Source organism: Engraulis encrasicolus, chromosome 4, assembly GCF_034702125.1.
Source record: "Engraulis encrasicolus isolate BLACKSEA-1 chromosome 4, IST_EnEncr_1.0, whole genome shotgun sequence".
In the NCBI taxonomy this organism is placed as follows: domain Eukaryota; kingdom Metazoa; phylum Chordata; class Actinopteri; order Clupeiformes; family Engraulidae; genus Engraulis; species Engraulis encrasicolus.
The window spans coordinates 3014199-3032500 of record NC_085860.1 but is presented as its reverse complement, the minus strand read 5'-3'; the positions used below and the strand labels follow the sequence as shown (position 1 = coordinate 3032500).

Below are 18302 nucleotides of genomic sequence, written 5' to 3'. Positions count from 1 at the left end.
AACAAAACAATAACCAGCGTTGAACAATTACGTAGTGAGGACTACTCAGCCATCCTCATCCAAAGTGCTGCAGAATCATCAAAATAGTGTGTTGGTCACAGTACCACAGAGGCGTATTAATATCATGAGGGCCAGAGTGGTATCCTGGCACAGCAAACTGCAGTGTCTCCAATACACTGGCCCCAGATCCGCTCCTGTGTTCTTCTTCTGAGTCCTAACTCTCCCATTCTCTTCAGAATGTTGGGTTATACACTTCCTGTATGTGTGTGTGTGTGTGTGTGTGTGTGGGTGTGTGTGTGCGCGAGCAAGTGAGCACAGGAGTGTGTGTGTGTGTGTTGTCTGTGTCTGTGTGTCTGTGTCTGTGTGTGTGAGAGAGAGAGAGAGAGAGAGAGAGAGAGAGAGAGAGAGAGAGAGAGAGAGAGAGAGAGAGAGAGAGAGAGAGAGGGAGGGAGAGAGAATCAGTGAGTCTCAATCCGCTTCATAGCCTAATGTTGTATTTATGGGGAAAGCTGTTTCTGCTCTTCCGTGTTAATCTAAGCGCGGGCCAAGCACTGGCTGGTTTGGCCAGGACACACTGTGGCTGCAGCTGGGTCTCTTCTCCTCTTCTCCTCTTTCCCGAGAGAGAGAGAGACAGAGAGACAGAGAGAGAGAGACAGAGACAGAGAGAGAGAGAGAGAGAGAGCAGGGAATGGAAGTGGAGAGCCACCGTCTCCCCTTGCTGGAAGACAGACGGTTCGGGACGCGCCAGGCCTGCAATCCAGGGATCTACTGGGAGAGAGCAGAGCAGAGAGCAGAGAGCAGAGCAGCGGGACGGGATGGGACGGGAATCCCACAAGACTGTTTGCTTTTAGACAATTTTTGTTGTGCGCAGACAGACTATGTACACAAGCAGGTGTGTGTGTGTGTGTGTGTGTGTGTGTGTGTGTGTGTGTGTGTGTGTGTGTGTGTGTGTGTGTGTGTGTGTGTGTGTGCGTGCGTGCGTGCGTGCGTGCGTGCGTGCGTGTGTGTGTGTGTGTGTGTTGACAGTCACTTAGTTCACGACCTGTGTTGTAGCGGTGCCACTATTGTCTGTTGATGTGTGTGTGTGTCTGTCTGTCTGCAGTGTTTCTGTGTCTGTGCAAGTATGCAAGTACAATGGGGAGTGGTACTAATACGAGTCGATATCTGAGGTATTGAGAATAAGATGACTGAGTAGCAGTAAAATAAGGCAATTATGAGGATGTAGCATATATGGACCCCTCCTATACACAGTATGTTTTGGAGGTTTAGGAGCATCCACTGAAGCATCCACCATGACCATCCATTTCCACATGTTGTGCATAGCATGCCCCACAGTCCACAAACACAAGCCTGTAGTTACACACGTCCAAACAGGCCACACCAAACATCACACATGATTACCGCTCTTCTCTGCTGCTCTCGGTGGCCACACACACACCATCCACTGTCTTGGCTGTCCCTCAGTCCAGGGACACTGAAAGGGGGGAACAAAGGAGTCTGTTGTCCCGGGCCCATGGAGAGAGGGCCCAGAAATGGGTTCTCATTACATTGTATATGGGGGGGAACCTCAGTCATTAGGTTCCTTTCCTCTTTATCTTGGAATGCTTGAGTGTTGTCCTCAGTGCCTTGAAGAGCGTAATGAACTGCCGTTGATAAATGCTGTCCCCCTTCTTTTACCATCTAATCATTTAAGTACAACTGAGCCTAAACGAGGCCAGTTCCATGATTAGATTTGTGCCAGCTTGTTACAAACCAGCTTGACTCTAATCCAATAAACGGGCCCTTTGTGGTCCAACGCTCAAGGAAGGGCCCTATGATCCAGGAGCCACTCACTGGGAATGATCCCAGTGTCTTATCCATGTTTCTCCATCTCTTCTCTCTGGGAGTAAAGCTGCTGGAGATATTACTGAATGGAGTCTAAAAGGATGCATATTAGTGTATGATGTTATTTCTTTATGTTGAGTAGCCCATTTGTGTAGATGGAAGCGTTGGCAATCCTAGTCACTATTTGCTGAATAAGCTCAACTGGATCATAACAACATTGCTTTGACTTTATTAGAGGCAGATTAAGACATGATCATTACAATTTTTTTGTATTAATAAGGTCATAACAGAAGCCCTGCAGGAAAGGGGTTAAATACTACATGCTTGACTGTAGATGGAAATGTGGCACATTTCAAACTTGAAAATGGTTTACTTGCAGCTCTGACCTCGTGGGCTTTTTCCAATTTGTTCCGCAACTTTTCCCTAAATGCAAAGCAACCACTGTTCGCCATGCGTTTCATTCTCAGCGGCTACACTTAATCCCTGGTCTCGTTGTTTCCATGTTGTAATTCTCTCTCTCCCCAACTGTGTGTGTGTGTGTGTGTGTGTGGGTGTGTGTGTGGGTGTGGGTGTGCGGGCGGGGGGGGTCAGGTTGGTGTGTTGGCTTTACTCTGCTCACCACCTCAGTTTGGCTCTCTTGCTAAGATACCGACGCACCCGTGCGGCTTTACGCGGACAAAGCTGAGAGGGTTGCTCCAGTCGTTTGTTCCGACGCCAAGTGTTTATAACAGCTCAACTGAATGAATCCGAGTGAAAGCACCTTCGTGCCGCTAAACCAAATCCCCTGCCCTCCGTGTCAACTGTGATTAGGCAAGGTGCGCTCAGCGCTAGGTGTGAGTAAGTGAGCAAGAATGAGGGAAGTGGCTAGACGGACAGACACAGGGGCAAACAGAGTCAAAGACATAATGAGATTTGAAAAATGGATAGCGTGTTGTAGTGGCTGAAACACGGGTAAAGCTGTGCTGCGTTTTTTTTTTTCAACTGAACTTTTGCTCCTGTTACTGCTTTTCTTCGTTCATGGAATGCCCTCTTCTGTCATGAAAAAACCATTGTAGGCCATTTTGGGTGTTGATGTTCCACCTCATCATACTAATTAAAGTCAGTGTCTTTGCTTTTAGGTGTTAGATGCATGCCAATATTGCCTAGATTAATATCACACAAGCACATGTAACCAACCCGTCTGATTGTTAAAATGGCATTGGTGGTTTGGTTATTCACTAAGGAACTGTTAGGTCTTCACCACCTTCCTCCTCGGGGTCCTCTGGCTGCTTTCGACCCAGTAGTGGTTGTGATGCCGTCTGCTAACTTTAGAGCAGCTAAGATTAGCATTAAAGAGGAACACAGCACAGCTTATTCAAAGTCTTAAAACTATACCTACTGTTCTACTTGCTCTGGATATTCAATGTTTCAGCATGTAATGTGTACTGTATTTTTAGGTTAATCACCAAGGTATTGAAAAAACATTCTATTGGGTTTTATGCTCATATGTAGAAAACGTTTACTTGATGGAGTTCGAATGTGTTTTCCGTCATGGCGGTTGATTAATGTGAATTAACACCCACAAATTGTCTGTGACTAGTGAACTTGTTTGTTCAACGACTAATAATTTTGTCGTTACATCCACTTATATCCATCCAACCTCACCATGTATCTCTCTCTCTCTCTCTCTCTCTCTCTCTCTCTCTCTCTCTCTCTCTCTCTCTCTCTCTCTACCTCTTTTCCTCTCTGTCCCTCTTCAATTTCTGCCCGTGTCTTGCTGAGCTGAAAGGGGTGATTGTGGGTAGGCTGGTGTAAACAGTTTCTTTTTCAAAACAACAGTGGCGGCTGGCGAGGGGTCCCCTAATGTGTCTGTGTCCATTGAGCTAAAGGTGGCTCGCTCAATGGCTATACGGACAACTGAAGATAATGGTAAAAGGTTGTAAGCACAGTTGCCTTAGTTACTCCAGCCGCCACCTGTGGTGCACTAGTGGATTGTCTGCAATGGGGCTGAGAGGGTTGCAAGGGTGTTCAGCGCATGTGGTGGTGGTGGTGGTGGTGGTGGTGAAGGCATGGTCGGGAGATGCAATGTCATAACCCATATTGTTTGCAAGGCTATAGGCAGTTTAAAGCTATTTAGGTAGAATATCTGAGAAAGAAATGTATGAAAAAATGTCAAAGGAGTGTCTCAGATATTTAGTCTTGTGTAGAGAATACCTCAAGACCTCTATTGCCATTTTACATTTCCTGCACAGCTTAACTTGCTGTATTAACAAATGAGAAGGTTGAGTATGAGTGAATGCAAACTATATCAGTGTTGTGTTCTGCAGTATGTCATTAGAAACAAATCAGGAAGCAAGAGCAGAATGATGCCTGCAAACAGACATGGTGTCCTTAACCCAGTAAGACACGGTCCCTGTTATATACGAGCTGTTACCAGAATGGCAATGACCAAGTCATAGTGCATTACTATAGGCCCTGTGCACATATAGTGGCGCAGTACTGTACATTTGTATTTACGTTTTTTCAGTGACTATTACAGCGTTGTAGTGTGTGTTATGGGGCTACAGCTTAATAATGTCATTTTTGTTTTGCCAGAACCTTTGCGCTCTTAATTCAAGACCTTCTTTCTCTGCATGTGTTAGTTTATTGGCTTGGAGTTTAGACTGGCAAAGGAAAAATAAGGCTATATGAATACCCCCTGTGATTAACAATAGTGTGTGAAGTTGGGACATTTAGGTCCTATACATTGAACAGAGCGGTTATGGCCAACATGTTGACAATGAGTACTTTGTGCTGGCAGGATCAACCTGTGACTTGAAGCCTACCTCTTTCAAAGGGGGGTATGTAAGTGTGTCATGGCAGGGCTCCGGTGAAAAGGCCAACTGTGCAAAGAAGAACAATGATTTCTCTCACACTTCTCTTTCAAGAAATGTTTGCCGAAATGTGTTAAAATACCCAGAGTGTGTGCTCTGCATTCATGCAAGTGTGTTTGTGTTTGTGTAAGCATGCGCAGGGTGTGTGTCTTTGCGTATGTGTGTGTTTCCAGTGTAAAGGGGGTGTGTTTGTCGAGATACAAGACTTCTGTTATATGGCAGCGGCATGTATGTCGTTTGTGGTGCGCGCGGCAGTAGTATTGGAAACTTCAGCCCGTGCTCATCTGGCATCGAGGGGAAGAAGAAAAAAGACGAACAGCAACTGAGTTGTAATTGCAGATTTGACAACAGGAGCTGCTGTGACATGTCGACATGCCTGAGGGCAGAAAACAAATGCTTACAGCAAAAAGGAGAGAATAAGGAGCAGCAGCTTTCTTACTTTCTTTCCTTCTTTCTTTCTTTCTTTCTTTCTTTCTTTCTTTCTTTCTTTCTTTCTCTGTCTTTCTCTCTCTCGCTCTCGCTCTCGCTCTCTCTCTCTCTCTCTCTCTCTCTCTCTCTCTCTCTCTCTCTCTCTCTCTCTCTCTCTCTTTGTCTCTCTCTTCAAACCCAGTGTCTCACCATATTTCACACTCATTCTTTGCCCTGCCATGTAGCCGCTACTTGTATATCCCTTGTAGTAGCCTAGTTGCTGATGTGATGCTATATGTTAAATTGGGGGGTAAGTTATTTCTTAGGAAATTATATAAATAAATTAATAAATAAGATAAAACAGGATCAGAACAGGAAACCATACATTACTATTAGTACTGTAGGCCTACTAGTAATATTGTGAATATTCTGACTACACAGTTGTCAGTTAAATCAGCATCTCAATTTAGGACGAGTCCTAATCTCTAATGGCATATGAGGGACGTTTTATGATTGCTCGCCGTCCATGTCGGACACACAGCACCTTAGCTGGGGGGAGGGGGGTGGGGGATAGGGGGGGTTGTTAAGCAGAAGCAGAAAGGAGTCCAAGCCCTAATGGCACCAAGCCTTGTTTAGGTTCCTTATGGGTCATATCCTTAACCCAGTCAGACACAGTCCCTTTTATTCAGTGACTATTGTAGTGTTCCACTGGTGGAATGGCGTGCGTTAAGGGCATACCATATGGCTTGTGTTCAAAATGCTTTGTGGTTTGAAATGTAATCCAATAGAGGAATTGTGTTTCAGAGCAAAAAGTATGCTGCTTTGTTTTCACTAATACTGTAATGCTGTGTGCTGTAGGTGATTCTGAAATTGTAATACCGTCTTGCACAATTTTAATATTTCTTTAACGAAAGAAAGTTAGATCATACACCCCTTTGTTTTGGGATTGGTCTTTGATTACATTCCATTAAACTGTGGTGCTTTCTTCAGAACTAGGATAAGGTGAGGAGTTATTTTATGCAGGAAAACTCATGCAGTTATTCAGATGTTGTCCTTAGAAATGGTACTGTTAATAAAACTCTACTCAGAACTACATTTTTGGTTTTGGTTTAATAATTTACAGTAATATTGTTCATGCCATATATTTGCAAAATAATGTCATTGCTCTTCAGTGCAAGTAATAATAGGTTTGCCTTTAATCTGCCTTATGCTTTAGTGGTTGTGTGGGTGTTGTTGGAAACATCGCTTCATTTTTAATGTCCGGTTAATAGGATTGAATCTGTTCACGCCACCTGCATCACTAAGGCCAGGTCACTCGCTGAGCTTACACTTGTGTAATGAGATTATTTACATGTTTAAGTGCCACTGTCATGACCCCACAAAAGCAGCAGAAGCTCTGTGTGTGTGCGTGTGTGTGTGTGTGTGCGTGTGCGTGTGCGTGTGCGTGTGCGTGTGTTGTGTTGTGTTTGTGTTTGCGTGTGTGCATCCGTGCGTGTTAAGCCTTACTTTTGTTGAAAGCAAGCAATAAGCCCAAGTCACTGTTTCAGTGGCCAGTGGGAGGCATTCAGAATACATGTATTCATGTTCAATGTAAATATTCCAACCGTTGATCAGAGGAATAAAAAATTGAAAACACCTTCAAAAAATGTAAAATGGAAAAATAGAAAACGCCTTTGAAAATGCCTGTACTGTTTCCATCTACTGGTATTTTCACACATTACCATCACCTGACCTTCAGCAGTATACCGCCAGTGGGGGTGCTTATAATTTGGCAGTACAGAATGTATTTGATTATCCTAGGCATTTTAACTCTATTACAGTACATCTTCAGTATGGATACCTTGCAGAGTCCAGACAGGGACTTGGCCTTAAATGGTCAACTGATTTCTATGCTGTTTAGATTCTTACTGAGTTATTACGGCTTTGCACACATTTTCAGTCTAGACAAGGGACAAGAGGTAAGATAATTGTATATACAGCCTATATTAAATTAAAACATTTTCTCTGGATGAGTCTTCCCACCCACCACGTAGAGTACAGACATAAAGAATAAGAAATCAGAAACATTATTATGACTCATTGTACCTTCAAGAAAACCAAAAGATGTGCAGCCTAGATTAAAAGTCTTAAAGATTAAAATTTTCGATCATTTTATATTTTCCACATTGTAATTAATATCCTTTCTATTTATTAGTGAAGCTACTGACAAAAAGTACAGACAGACAGGCAAACAGAGAAAAGCAAGAAAACAGAAGCCTGGTCAGATCCGTAGATTTATGAGTATTTGGACTCGTAGGGCTTATGAGCATTACTGGAGAGCTGTGTTTTTTCCATTATGTCATTCCAGTAGTGGCTGTGCTATCTTGACCCTTTTTGTTATGATGCATGGGTGTTTATGCACTTGTGCCAGGGGAGAGAGGGAGAGAGAGAGTCCTTTCGAGGGGGTATTAGGCAGTGGCAATGAGGGATAATGAATTGTATGGGCCTTGAGGGTACTATTTTACCTCGGGGAACAAATATTGTTTCAATGTGTGCCAAACAGGAGGGGGAAACATTACATGATATTACAGTTGCACCATGTCTCTGTTGTCCATGGTGATATAGCTCATAGTTAAGAGGATCTCGATTGCACAGTAAACAGCAATAAGTGTTTCTGGACATCAATCCCTTCAATAGGCCTATAAGGGGGAGGGGGACATACTGTATGTTGTGATTACAGGGTAGCAAAGAAAAGTCGCTTGGCATGATGCTAAGCATTACATTATTATGTGCTGCAGATCATTTATTAGACTTTTGAGCTACTCTTATATATGTATTTAGCCTGCGCACAAGCACTTGTTGGTCTTTTTTAAAATACCCATGCATATTTCCACTGCTTCATGTGTTGGTCAGTGGTTTGGGAATAGTCTGGCTTTAAGTGGGTGGCGTTAAAATGGCGTGTGGCTGGCGGAGGTGGCCTGGGTAATCATGAGAAAATATGTCTGGTGGTGTTTATGGTGGCGAGCGGACAGAAGTGTGGACGGGTGGACGTAGGTCTGCTCTTCTCTTCTCTTCTCTTCTCTTCTCTTCTCTTCTCTTCTCTTCTCTTCTCTTCTCTTCTCTTCTCTTCTCTTCTCTTCTCTTCTCTTCTCTTCTCTTCTCTTCTTCGCTCTGCTGTACTCAGCAGTCTGCCTCAGACTTGAGTTGGTTTGCGACCCGTCCATTTCATCAGTTCTGAGGTGTGCGTAGCCTAGGCAAATCTCAGGGGTCGGACAGCTAGTTCTCTAGCTCCTGCACTAGCCTACTTGGCTGCCACGGCGCTACTCTTGTTTTCACCCCCCCCACCCCCAATGCTCTCTCTCTCTCTCTCTCTCTCTCTCTCTCTCTCTCTCTCTCTCTCTCTCTCTCTCTCTCTCTCTCTCTCTCTCTCTCTCTCTCCCTCTCTCTCTCTCAATGTCTTCATCCCTTCAGTATAGTCTTTCCAAAGCATCACGTCATGTGACATGTAACAGAATGCCTTTATTACCTTCTCGTGCTGTTCATCGTTTCATTTGATACCTTTACATTTAAGGAGAGAGGGATAGTCGCAGTTGACCTTTCCATTTAGCATTCGCCCGTTGTCGTTGCCGTGATTTGTTCGATGTTTAAGTACGAGCTGTAGTACTATTTAAACGTATTGCACTCTTCGTTATTTAAACACACCCGCTGTCTAGACATTCCGTTTTGGTGTATAAGACCTCGACGGAATGCCACTCTGTCCATAAATTTTGAAAATGCACGTTCGAAAAAAAAATGCTCCCTCGCTCGTCTCACCGCATTCAAAAGGAGTCACCCCAGCCAGCGCTGATAACTTCCACTTAATCACATTAGTGGGCAGTGCTGCCAAGGGCCCGGGCAATGACACTCGGGTCTGTTTGCGTGATGAAACTTTATCAGTGGCAACAATTTATGAGTCCAAGCATTCCTGGCCATACAAGACCTCCGTTCCAAGGAGGCAACTCTCGAGCCCTATAAATACAAGGGCCAGCCATATTGTGAAGCTAAATATAAGCTCCTCTGTCCCGCCCGCCTGCCTGCCCGCCCGCATTGGAAACACACAAGGAGAGACAGAGCAGATGGTTTCTTCTTCTCCTTCTTCTGCTTTTTCTTCTGCTTGTTCTTCTTGGGCACGATCCCATGCCCTATCATTGATTGGAGTGGGGCATGTTTCACCGCCCAGTTGTGATTGTGTGATCAGGCGTGCAGCCCTGGATCGTTGTCGTGAACATTCTTCAAAAGGTCAAGCTAACCTGTTTCCAACCTAAGGAAGTTAGCCACTCATATACAATAGCACCTCAGTCTGGCTTCCAGTTGAGGTTGGTATTGATCGCCACCTGTGCCATTATCAAGAGAGACGTTCCTTTCCTTCACGGTGCCTTTACATTGTACTCAGTGTCTTGAATATGGAAGCAGCCTCAGCGTGTTTTTGTTTGAGTCCATTACAGGATATATAATGTGACACCCACCTCACAACGGCCTTTCTGCAGGTTCCAGGGTACCAGCCTCATGTGATTTCCAGGGGTGAGGGTGGGTTCACTGGTAACGTAGTAAGCAAGACGAGGGGTGGGGGCCACCATAGTTGTGGGGTTGGGTTTGGGGGAACGCACGCGCATACACACACACATACGCACGCACGCACACACTGACACCGCGTACACACACGCACACACACACACACACACACACACACACACACACACACACACACACACACACACACACACACACACACACACACACACACACACACACACACACACACACACACACACACACACAGGCAGTCTCATATTTAGTCACTGATGTCATCACTCCGGGACAGCCGGTCTGGAACGTGGCTGAGGTTCCCTATGAAAAGTGATTACATGTCTCGCCTCTGATCCAGCTTCGGCTCTGAGCCTCTTTGTACCCCTCCCTTCCTCTCCCCCTCTCTCCCTCCCTCCCCCCTCCCTCCATCCCTCCCTCCCCCCTCCCCCTCCCTCCTCCCTCTCCTCTCTCTCCTTCCTTCATCCTCCTTCCCTTGCCTTGCCTCCCCTGTATGGCCACGACCCCCCAACCATGTTGACACTATGATGAATTATTCAGTCCAGCTGACAGACGGCATTAGGTCTACACGTCACATGGTGCATGGGGAGGAAGGCATGGGGAGAGGAGAGCCTCATGCTTTTGTCTCCTGACTCTCCATCTCGTCTCTCTTGGCCTTGGTTGTATTTTTTAATTTAGACATTAATAAATCAAGTAGCCGTGTGATGAGAGCAAGAACATGAAATTAAAGGTGGATCCAGAAGACCTTATTTACTTACACGTTTACGCAGGGTTCGATTATGCCAAGCAGATCATACCTCTTCAAGTAAAGATATTTTTATACATGGTGAATCACTTTACTGTCCAAGGGGCGGTAACTAGATATGTTTTTTTTTCTTAGACTGTAAATTGACTCACCTCTTTTGTCTTGTGACTAAGCACCTGCTGGCATTCTGTTCTAAAAGCATCACCACTTTTCTATCGACACCATGTTAGACTTTTTAGGTATGTTTTTCCTCCTCAACTTCGACATCTTTTTTTGCCGCTACTGCCTTTTTGTCTTTGTAGGGCAGCGTTGGCGGCATAGTTATAGTATCAGCCAGCGGTGTACACTGACGTAGGCCGACGCTTCCTTCTTTAGCCATCAGTCAGGACCGAGTCCCCTGCATGCCATTGTAAGAGAAGGCCAAGAAGGCTTCAGCATTCCAGCAGAGAGCCTGAGAAGCTGGCCCTGTTTTGAGTCGGCCGCTCAGAAAACTACAGGAATAACACTGGGTTTGATTTACTGTGTCAAACAGAATCATTTTTGTCCGGCATCCCCCCCCCCCCCCCCCTTTCAATACAGGAGGACATTGCTGACAACCCCACCCACCCCAGCTCATACCAGCCCACCCTGTTACAAAACTCCATGAGTGTTTTCTTGTAAGATGTGACAGGGCATGGGGGCCTGACTCTGGTAAAACTGGTGGGACTATTGAACGATGGCCTGAACGATGCATTGCTTCGTGTGATAAATAATGTTAAGCTCACTCACTTAAACTCTGAAGACACGGACCCTGTTACAAATTTTCTGTTACCAGAATGACAATGGCCAACTCATAATGCTTTACTGAAAACGGTCGTTGTAGTGTGGTAGTACTGTAATAGGCTATGGTTGTAAAGTCCTTTCAACAACTAGCACAGCGTTCCACTGGTGGATCGGTGTGCCGTTTGAGGCTGGAAGTGCGTGCTATCAGACAGTTAATAAACCAGATGCCCCTTAGGCATGCCGCATAGTATTTTCCTGACACCTTCAAGGTTGTCATGCCCATTGTAGCAATGAATGAGAGCAATTACCCATCCCATTCTTACTTCCTGTTGCTGTTGGCATTGTGTCCAGTGGTTTGAACTCCACTTGGGTTACAAGCCTGATGAGTGAGTGTTCTCAGTAATAACTGCAAACACTATTTACATGTATATTTTCTGACAGCAGTTTCTCTGTGATCTTTTTTTCTTCAAAAACCGTTAGACATCAAAATGCTCAATAAAGACGTGACATCAGATGTCACTTCATGTTTTTATTTAAATAAGCTAATACAGTAGATGGCATAAGGGAACATGGCTTAACTGATGCTCACAATTAACTGGCCTGTCCATTATTGTGTTTCCCTTGCAGTGCGATGTCGTCCAAAAACTCTCCAATGTCCCCAAGCTCCGAAAGCGAAGGCGGGCGGAGGGGTCAAGAATCAGAGAGCTGGGACAACGAGGAAAGAGAAAGCAGAATGGATCACCCCGGCGACATGCCCCCCACGCCACCACCGTTGCGCAATCAGTCGCCTGCCGAGGAGCCCCAGCCAATCAGTAGCAGCCGACAGCAAGAGCCTGACCTGGACGCACCTGGAGCTGGCCCCGCACAGCAGGTCAGACTCATGTCTTACTGTGCATGTACACCAAAAGACACCAAACGCGACCAGAGCAACGGAAGTCATTGTTTCTCTATCGAGGGTCGGCCAATTGAATGACCAAAGCGAATTCGCCAGGAGCGAAGTGACCTGGGCGACCAGCGCAAATTTCAGAGATTAAAAGTCAGCTAATAGCATGTCAACATGTCAATGTCAAGTCCTGAGCAAAAACCAGCAAATTCATGGCTAAACTTCTTCAACGACCTTGGCTACTTAGTAGCTTTGGTCGTTTTTTGGTCATGCACAGGTTGGACCAGGAAAAGTTGCTCTAATCTAGTGTTTCTAAACGGGGGCTCTACAACCCCCCAGGGAGCATTAGGGAGCCTTCAGGAGATGTTGAGATCAAAACAGCTGAGAGGGGGGCACAAATGGGGGGTGTTGAGAAGGCCCATTCAAAGTGAATGGAAGCTCTCATATTCTAGAAAGATGCATAATAATCATACTGTACATTATTGTATAGTTATTATTATCATTTAGCTGTGCTGTTTCCACAATCTTGGGTGAGGGGCATTGGCATGCTTATGATAAGGTCATAAGTCATGCCTTGATGTCACGTGTCATTAGAGTGTCAAATAAAGTTTACATTATCCTCTTTCTGTATTCTCTCTCATAGTTTATTTAGTACTGTGGTAGTTGTGTTTTTTTAAGCCAATAGTGAAGCATTCCACTGGCGGAATGGTGCACAAGGGATAACAGCCAACGAGGTGACTGCTTCCACAAAGTTCATGGCAAGGCAAAGTGGCCTTCGTTAAGACATTAACTTCATGGAACTGGTCGACTGAGGCCGTTATCCCACTTATCTGCCATTAGAGTAGGGTATTTTTTAAAAAAATCTATTACTGCCTTTTAAGTTGTAGTAACCATGCCAACTGCACCAGACTCTAGTGAGCAAGATAGACGCTTCACTAAAGGACATGTGTAACTTAGACACGCTTAGAATCATGTGCAGTTTTCCTACAACATTATCCCTTAGATACCGTCGGCATTCCAAACAAAGATTCTATGCGCGTCTAAGTTACACGCGTCCGATGGTGAAGCGTCCTATGCTAAGCATCCTATACTGGTTTACCGGTTCCATGGCATTAATGATCAGTCAATCAGAAAAGAGAATTCTGTTGCGAAGGCAGATGAAAGGGCCACTACTGTAGCTCCACAGTGTCTTCTACAGTGTGCTCTTCTCCACATACAATGAACCGTCACCAGCGAGATCAGCAAGACCATATATAGATCTATAGGGACCGGTGGTGACCCGCCTTCTCTGGTCAACTCAGCGGAACCACTGATCAGTCCTGAGTATTTCCAATAGGTCAGCGTGGTGTCATGGATAGATTAAGTCTTAGCTCATTTAAGTTGAGAGGGTGTATCTAAGGAGAAATGGCCTAGTCCGGTAACAAACCTGTGCTGGTCGTATGGGGCACTCATGGCTTATGTTGCCCTGTGTTTTTTGTTATTTGTAGTTTTAAAATATTTTCCTTTTAAAAACTTTTTATGTACCGGTAGTTATCTTGACCTTGTTGTTGCTAAATTTTGAAAAGCCATTCTTCTAGACTGGTGTTCCTCAAAGGCGTCTCTACAGTCCCCAAGGGAGGGAGGCCAAGGGGGGAAGCTTTGAGAAGTACACAGCTAAGAGGGGGCGTGCTCAATGGCAAATGGGGGACATTAGCCTACCGGTATTCAGTTGTTAATACTAACAGGGGCGTTGGCAGGCTTATGAGGGGGTAAAGGGGGAGTTGGGAGGCTTATGAGGAGGTAAAGGGGGCATTTGTTCAAGAAGCTTGAGGACCACTGTCCTAAACCTTGCACAGTCCCTTGTACTCTACTGTAGGCCTAAAGGGAAACCATCTTTCAGCACAGCTCACAAATAGTCAAGCGAGAGCGACTTGAGTCTTGAATAAGTCCTTTTACTCTACACTGACTACTGTGCATTACGAGCACACAAAAAGAAAAAGAAAAGAAAAAACTGCTGAATTCACAACAAGTGGCTGCATATGTTGCATAGACTCTCCAGGGATCCCATTTGGACCCAAACCTCCTGGCCTCAATCCCGTCTGCTTCATTTTGCATTCGTCTGATACAGTGTTTCTGACAACCAACATAGCCCCTTTCAACACGTCCGTTTGAGTGGTAGCACGCTTATAATGTTTCCTCTGTCTCAGCCCTTGAGGAGCCCCAGACTGGCTTTATACTTGGCTGTCCCAGTCTGTGTAACAGGGCCACCCTTTTACGTATGCCTACTGTCATTGTTGAGTAGCATAGCATCGTGTTACTTTTGTGTTTGTTTTTATAGCCTGAAAGGTTGAGGTCTGAACAGTTAGGCTTTCATGATTTGCATGAAGCACTGTGGTTTCATTCTTAGACTGTTATTTTCTGAGATGTAGAAAACCTAAATGGCTAGTATTACTCCCCAAAGGACTGTTAGTCTGGATTACTCCCAAAAGGATGGTTGTTAAAAAATACTTTTGAAGACGTGGCTGGGTATGTTAAAAGCAAGAGATGCTAAATCTTATCTGTACTCAAACTCATGTGAATAGCATAACATTCTGATTTAAGTCGGGGCAGGTGCAGCTCTCCGAATAGAAACAATGCATTAATTTTTGCCAGGGGTTCCACGGATCCTCTGTAGAACATGTAAACATTCTGTCTTTTGGGAATGTCAGGAATTACCCAATCCAATTTTTGCCTCCTGCACGTGTCATGATCGTTTAAATTCACAACACGGCACCAAAAGCCAGGTGCAAATGGAAGCAACACACAACAGCTGCTCTCTCTCTCTCTCTCTCTCTCTCTCTCTCTCTCTCTCTCTCTCTCTCTCTCTCTCTCTCTCTCTCTATCGCTCTCTCGCTCTCTCGCTCTCTCACTCTCTCGCTCTCACTCACACTCACTCTTCCTCTTTCTCTCTCTCTCTCTCTCTCTCTCTCTCTCTCTCTCTCTCTCCTTCACTCTTCCTCTTTCTCTCTCTCACACACATATTTTCACACAGACACACTTTCACCCCACCCCCTTGTCAATCAGTCATTTAATATTTTGCTGTCATATGCAATGGGTCAGTTTTGTTCTTTGCTACTAGGTGCAGCCTCTGGTAGTTTAGTAAAAGCAAGCAAGCCATTTCAGTTTCACGACCTGCCATGTTTCAACTTGTTACTGTATGGGCCCTGCTTGAAACTAAATGAGGTTGATAATATCTTCCCTTGCCATAGTTGAATTAGTAATGACCCCAGTTTGAAGTTGTGTCACAACTAGTTCGGTTGAAATAGGGTTAGGGTTTTTTTTAGATTAGGCAGCGATAGTTGCAGGCTATGGATGTGTTGGATTCATACCATGTGAATTGGCTGGTGTCTTTGGATGGCTGTACTTGTTTGAAGGAACCTGTAGGCGACGAGGGTGGCCCTGTGAGCAATGATCATTGAAATTATTTTCGGTCTTTGATCTTGACATAAATCTTGCAAAGGGATGACAGAGTTCTACCACTGCTTAACGGGAATGGCATAACATTGCTACTTAACTGCGTTAGTATTGGAATGGATTGGCACAAACATCAAAAGCTGTAGGTATTACTTTATTGAAGCAGTTAGCAACCAAATCAAGGAAAAAGAACTAAACAGAGTGCACCACGTTTTACCTCTCAATTCTCAAAACTAAAAAGTACCTGGCCATACACATTGTCACAGTTTTTGATAACATTTTCAAATTAAAAAGTGGATACACATTTTTGCATTCATAAATGATCATTTAAAAAAACCCAGACATTTCTAACAGTTAAAATAAAATGCTCCAATACCAGTCTCTAACGTACAGGATTTCTCCACTTCCCACTATAGGACTCAGAGGGCAACAAGATGAGTGCCCTGTACTCCCACCTGAACAACTCGAATGTCTCGTCCCCACACAAGGAGGAGCGTGCAGACCCCCTGAGCGCCTCCGCCTTCGGGATGCTGGAGCGCCGCAAGGGCAGCCTGGCCGACGTGGTGGACACCCTCAAGCAGAAGAAGATGGAGGAGATGACAAAGACCGAGCAAGACGGTATGATAGCTCAACAATCACATCACAACATCTTCTGGGTGATGAAGACCGAGCACATGAAAGAACGAATTTATTTAGTCTATTAGATGTAAAAACATTGTATAGCAAGCAAAAGTAACCATACATTGAAAGGAATAAATGGACAGGGATGTACACAAAGAAGTCCCAAGACCTAAGTCCCAAGTCCCAAGACATCGGTATGGCATTTATTACAACTAGGACAGCCAGGAACTTTTTTCGTCACTAGCCAATTTGGTCAGTAGATTACGCTAAATCTTACCAGCCAAACATACATTCACCAGTCAAAGTGGCTAGTAAGTTGTCTTTTCTACCAGTCAAACTGAATTTACACTAGCATTTGGGCGATTGGAGGGCGTCAACTGAGAGTCCTGATTATATCACGTAATTGTCTGTATAAAAATGAGTGATTAGCACACAAAATCGCAACGGTTCAGTGACATGCGACAACCAACATTTTTTGCAAAGTAAACGCATCACAGCATTTTGAATATGGAAGTTTATACTGTGTAGAGTCTGCTGCACAAACTCCAAAAATATAAACATAAATATAAACACAAATATAAACATAAAGTACATTTGTAAATTCAGCTATACTAAAGGTGGTGGGTATGCAGAGGGGTGTGAAGCATGCTGTTTCCTTCGTGCAAATCGTACCCTCATTTTTAAAATCACAGGTAATATGCGTCTTTTGCTGTAATAATACCACCTTATGATTTATGTGCGAGACATTATTGCGCACAGGTGTTCTCGCTAAAGCCTGTAAAGGTCATAAATCACCCCTTCATTACAGACTGTACCAAGTCTTTCATCATTGAGTGATTCAGACAATTGCCTTCGTATGTACAGTACCATTCTGTTTCAGTGGTTATAGCTGAGCTGTGTCCAAGTAACTACTGTTTAATTGAAAACTTTCTGTCATATCTTTGTTTTCTTAAGTCATTAAATATTTTTCAAGCTGTAAACCTTCAAGCGATGTGTAACCCTCTGGCTCCCATCTTAGAACTGTCTGTGAAACATATTTCCCTTGTAATATCCCGGGGCCCAAGCTCCTGTTGGGTCTTCTCTGAGGATGTAGCTGAGAAGGCAAGTTCCCACATGTGATTCCTTTCGATAGTGCCCCTTTGAACTCAGATGTGTATTCAACATTTTTTTAAAGAATGAAATATGACTTATATGTTGAAATATGAAATATAATATATAGGTTTCTCATAGATGCAACTGCTGGGTTTTCATGAACTACTGACTACTAGCCAGGGGCGTAGCACCAAATTTGGGGCCCTAGGAACAACCTCTTCCATGGGCCCCCCTACACACACCCCAACCTAACCAACCCCCCGACCCCCCGCGCGCGCCCACCTCCTGATATCGTCATCCTTCTTGCCTTCCTCAGAATACCCATCTGTGCTTTCCTCTCCTTCACCTGAATCATCCTCATCTTCCATCAAATGACATAATAGACATAATAAAAATATAAAATGTCTTAATCTTTCACATTACCAGTTATGAAAAGTAGGCTATCATATTCATAGGGATGACTTTTAATCACTTCATCACTATGGTGTGAGGGGGAGGAGAGAGACTGGTAAATCTCTCTTCACAATGCTGCTTCCAGCATACTATTTCGTGTACTATGGACACACGAGACATTGATATGTTGAACTGAACTTTTTTCAATGTGCATCGCTGAACAGAAACACACGCGCTCGCGCACACATTCGTTCACTTGCACTGCCCTGCACGCACGTCACGTTTGCCCATATCAGTGTTTGGGAGAGCAAGGAAAAGAGAATCAGCTGTGCCTAGGCTACTGGCAGAAGCTGACTTCGAAATATCGCTTAAAACCTGCTGTAAAGCAGAGTAAATAGAACAAAAGTATCGCTGTTTGTATTTGATGTCGCTCAACCTTTTAAAGTCAGGGCACTCCGAACCTACTTAGGTCTATTTATTTCTTTGAAATCATTATTTATTAGGCTACTGCATATAGGCCTAAATTCAGATTTAAATTTGCCAGTAACTATTTCACAGTAGCCTACCTTGTTGTAATTTTCATGAGCACTCAATGCAGATAGCCTACTCTGCCTGTCCTTTGCGCTTTGCGCCGATTAGAATGCCGTCAGCAGCTTTCAAAACGCAGACTGATGCCCCGTCAAAATCTCGTCATTACTTTACCACATTTCAGCTATAACGGGCGTTG

General features: G+C 44.4%; 1 protein-coding gene across 6 annotated transcripts in view; it reads left to right on the top strand.

Moving 5' to 3' along the window:
* LOC134447179 (transcription factor Sox-6-like) overlaps positions 1 to 18302 on the top strand; it is an 85652-nt gene that overhangs the window by 16065 nt on the left and 51285 nt on the right. For all 6 annotated transcript variants that reach the window (XM_063196521.1, XM_063196526.1, XM_063196520.1 and 3 more), the window contains exons 3-4: positions 11782 to 12025; positions 15886 to 16087. In XM_063196521.1, the coding sequence (XP_063052591.1) occupies positions 11786 to 12025; positions 15886 to 16087 (442 nt within the window). In that variant the 5' untranslated portion in view covers positions 11782 to 11785. The remainder of the gene's footprint in view (positions 1 to 11781; positions 12026 to 15885; positions 16088 to 18302) is intronic.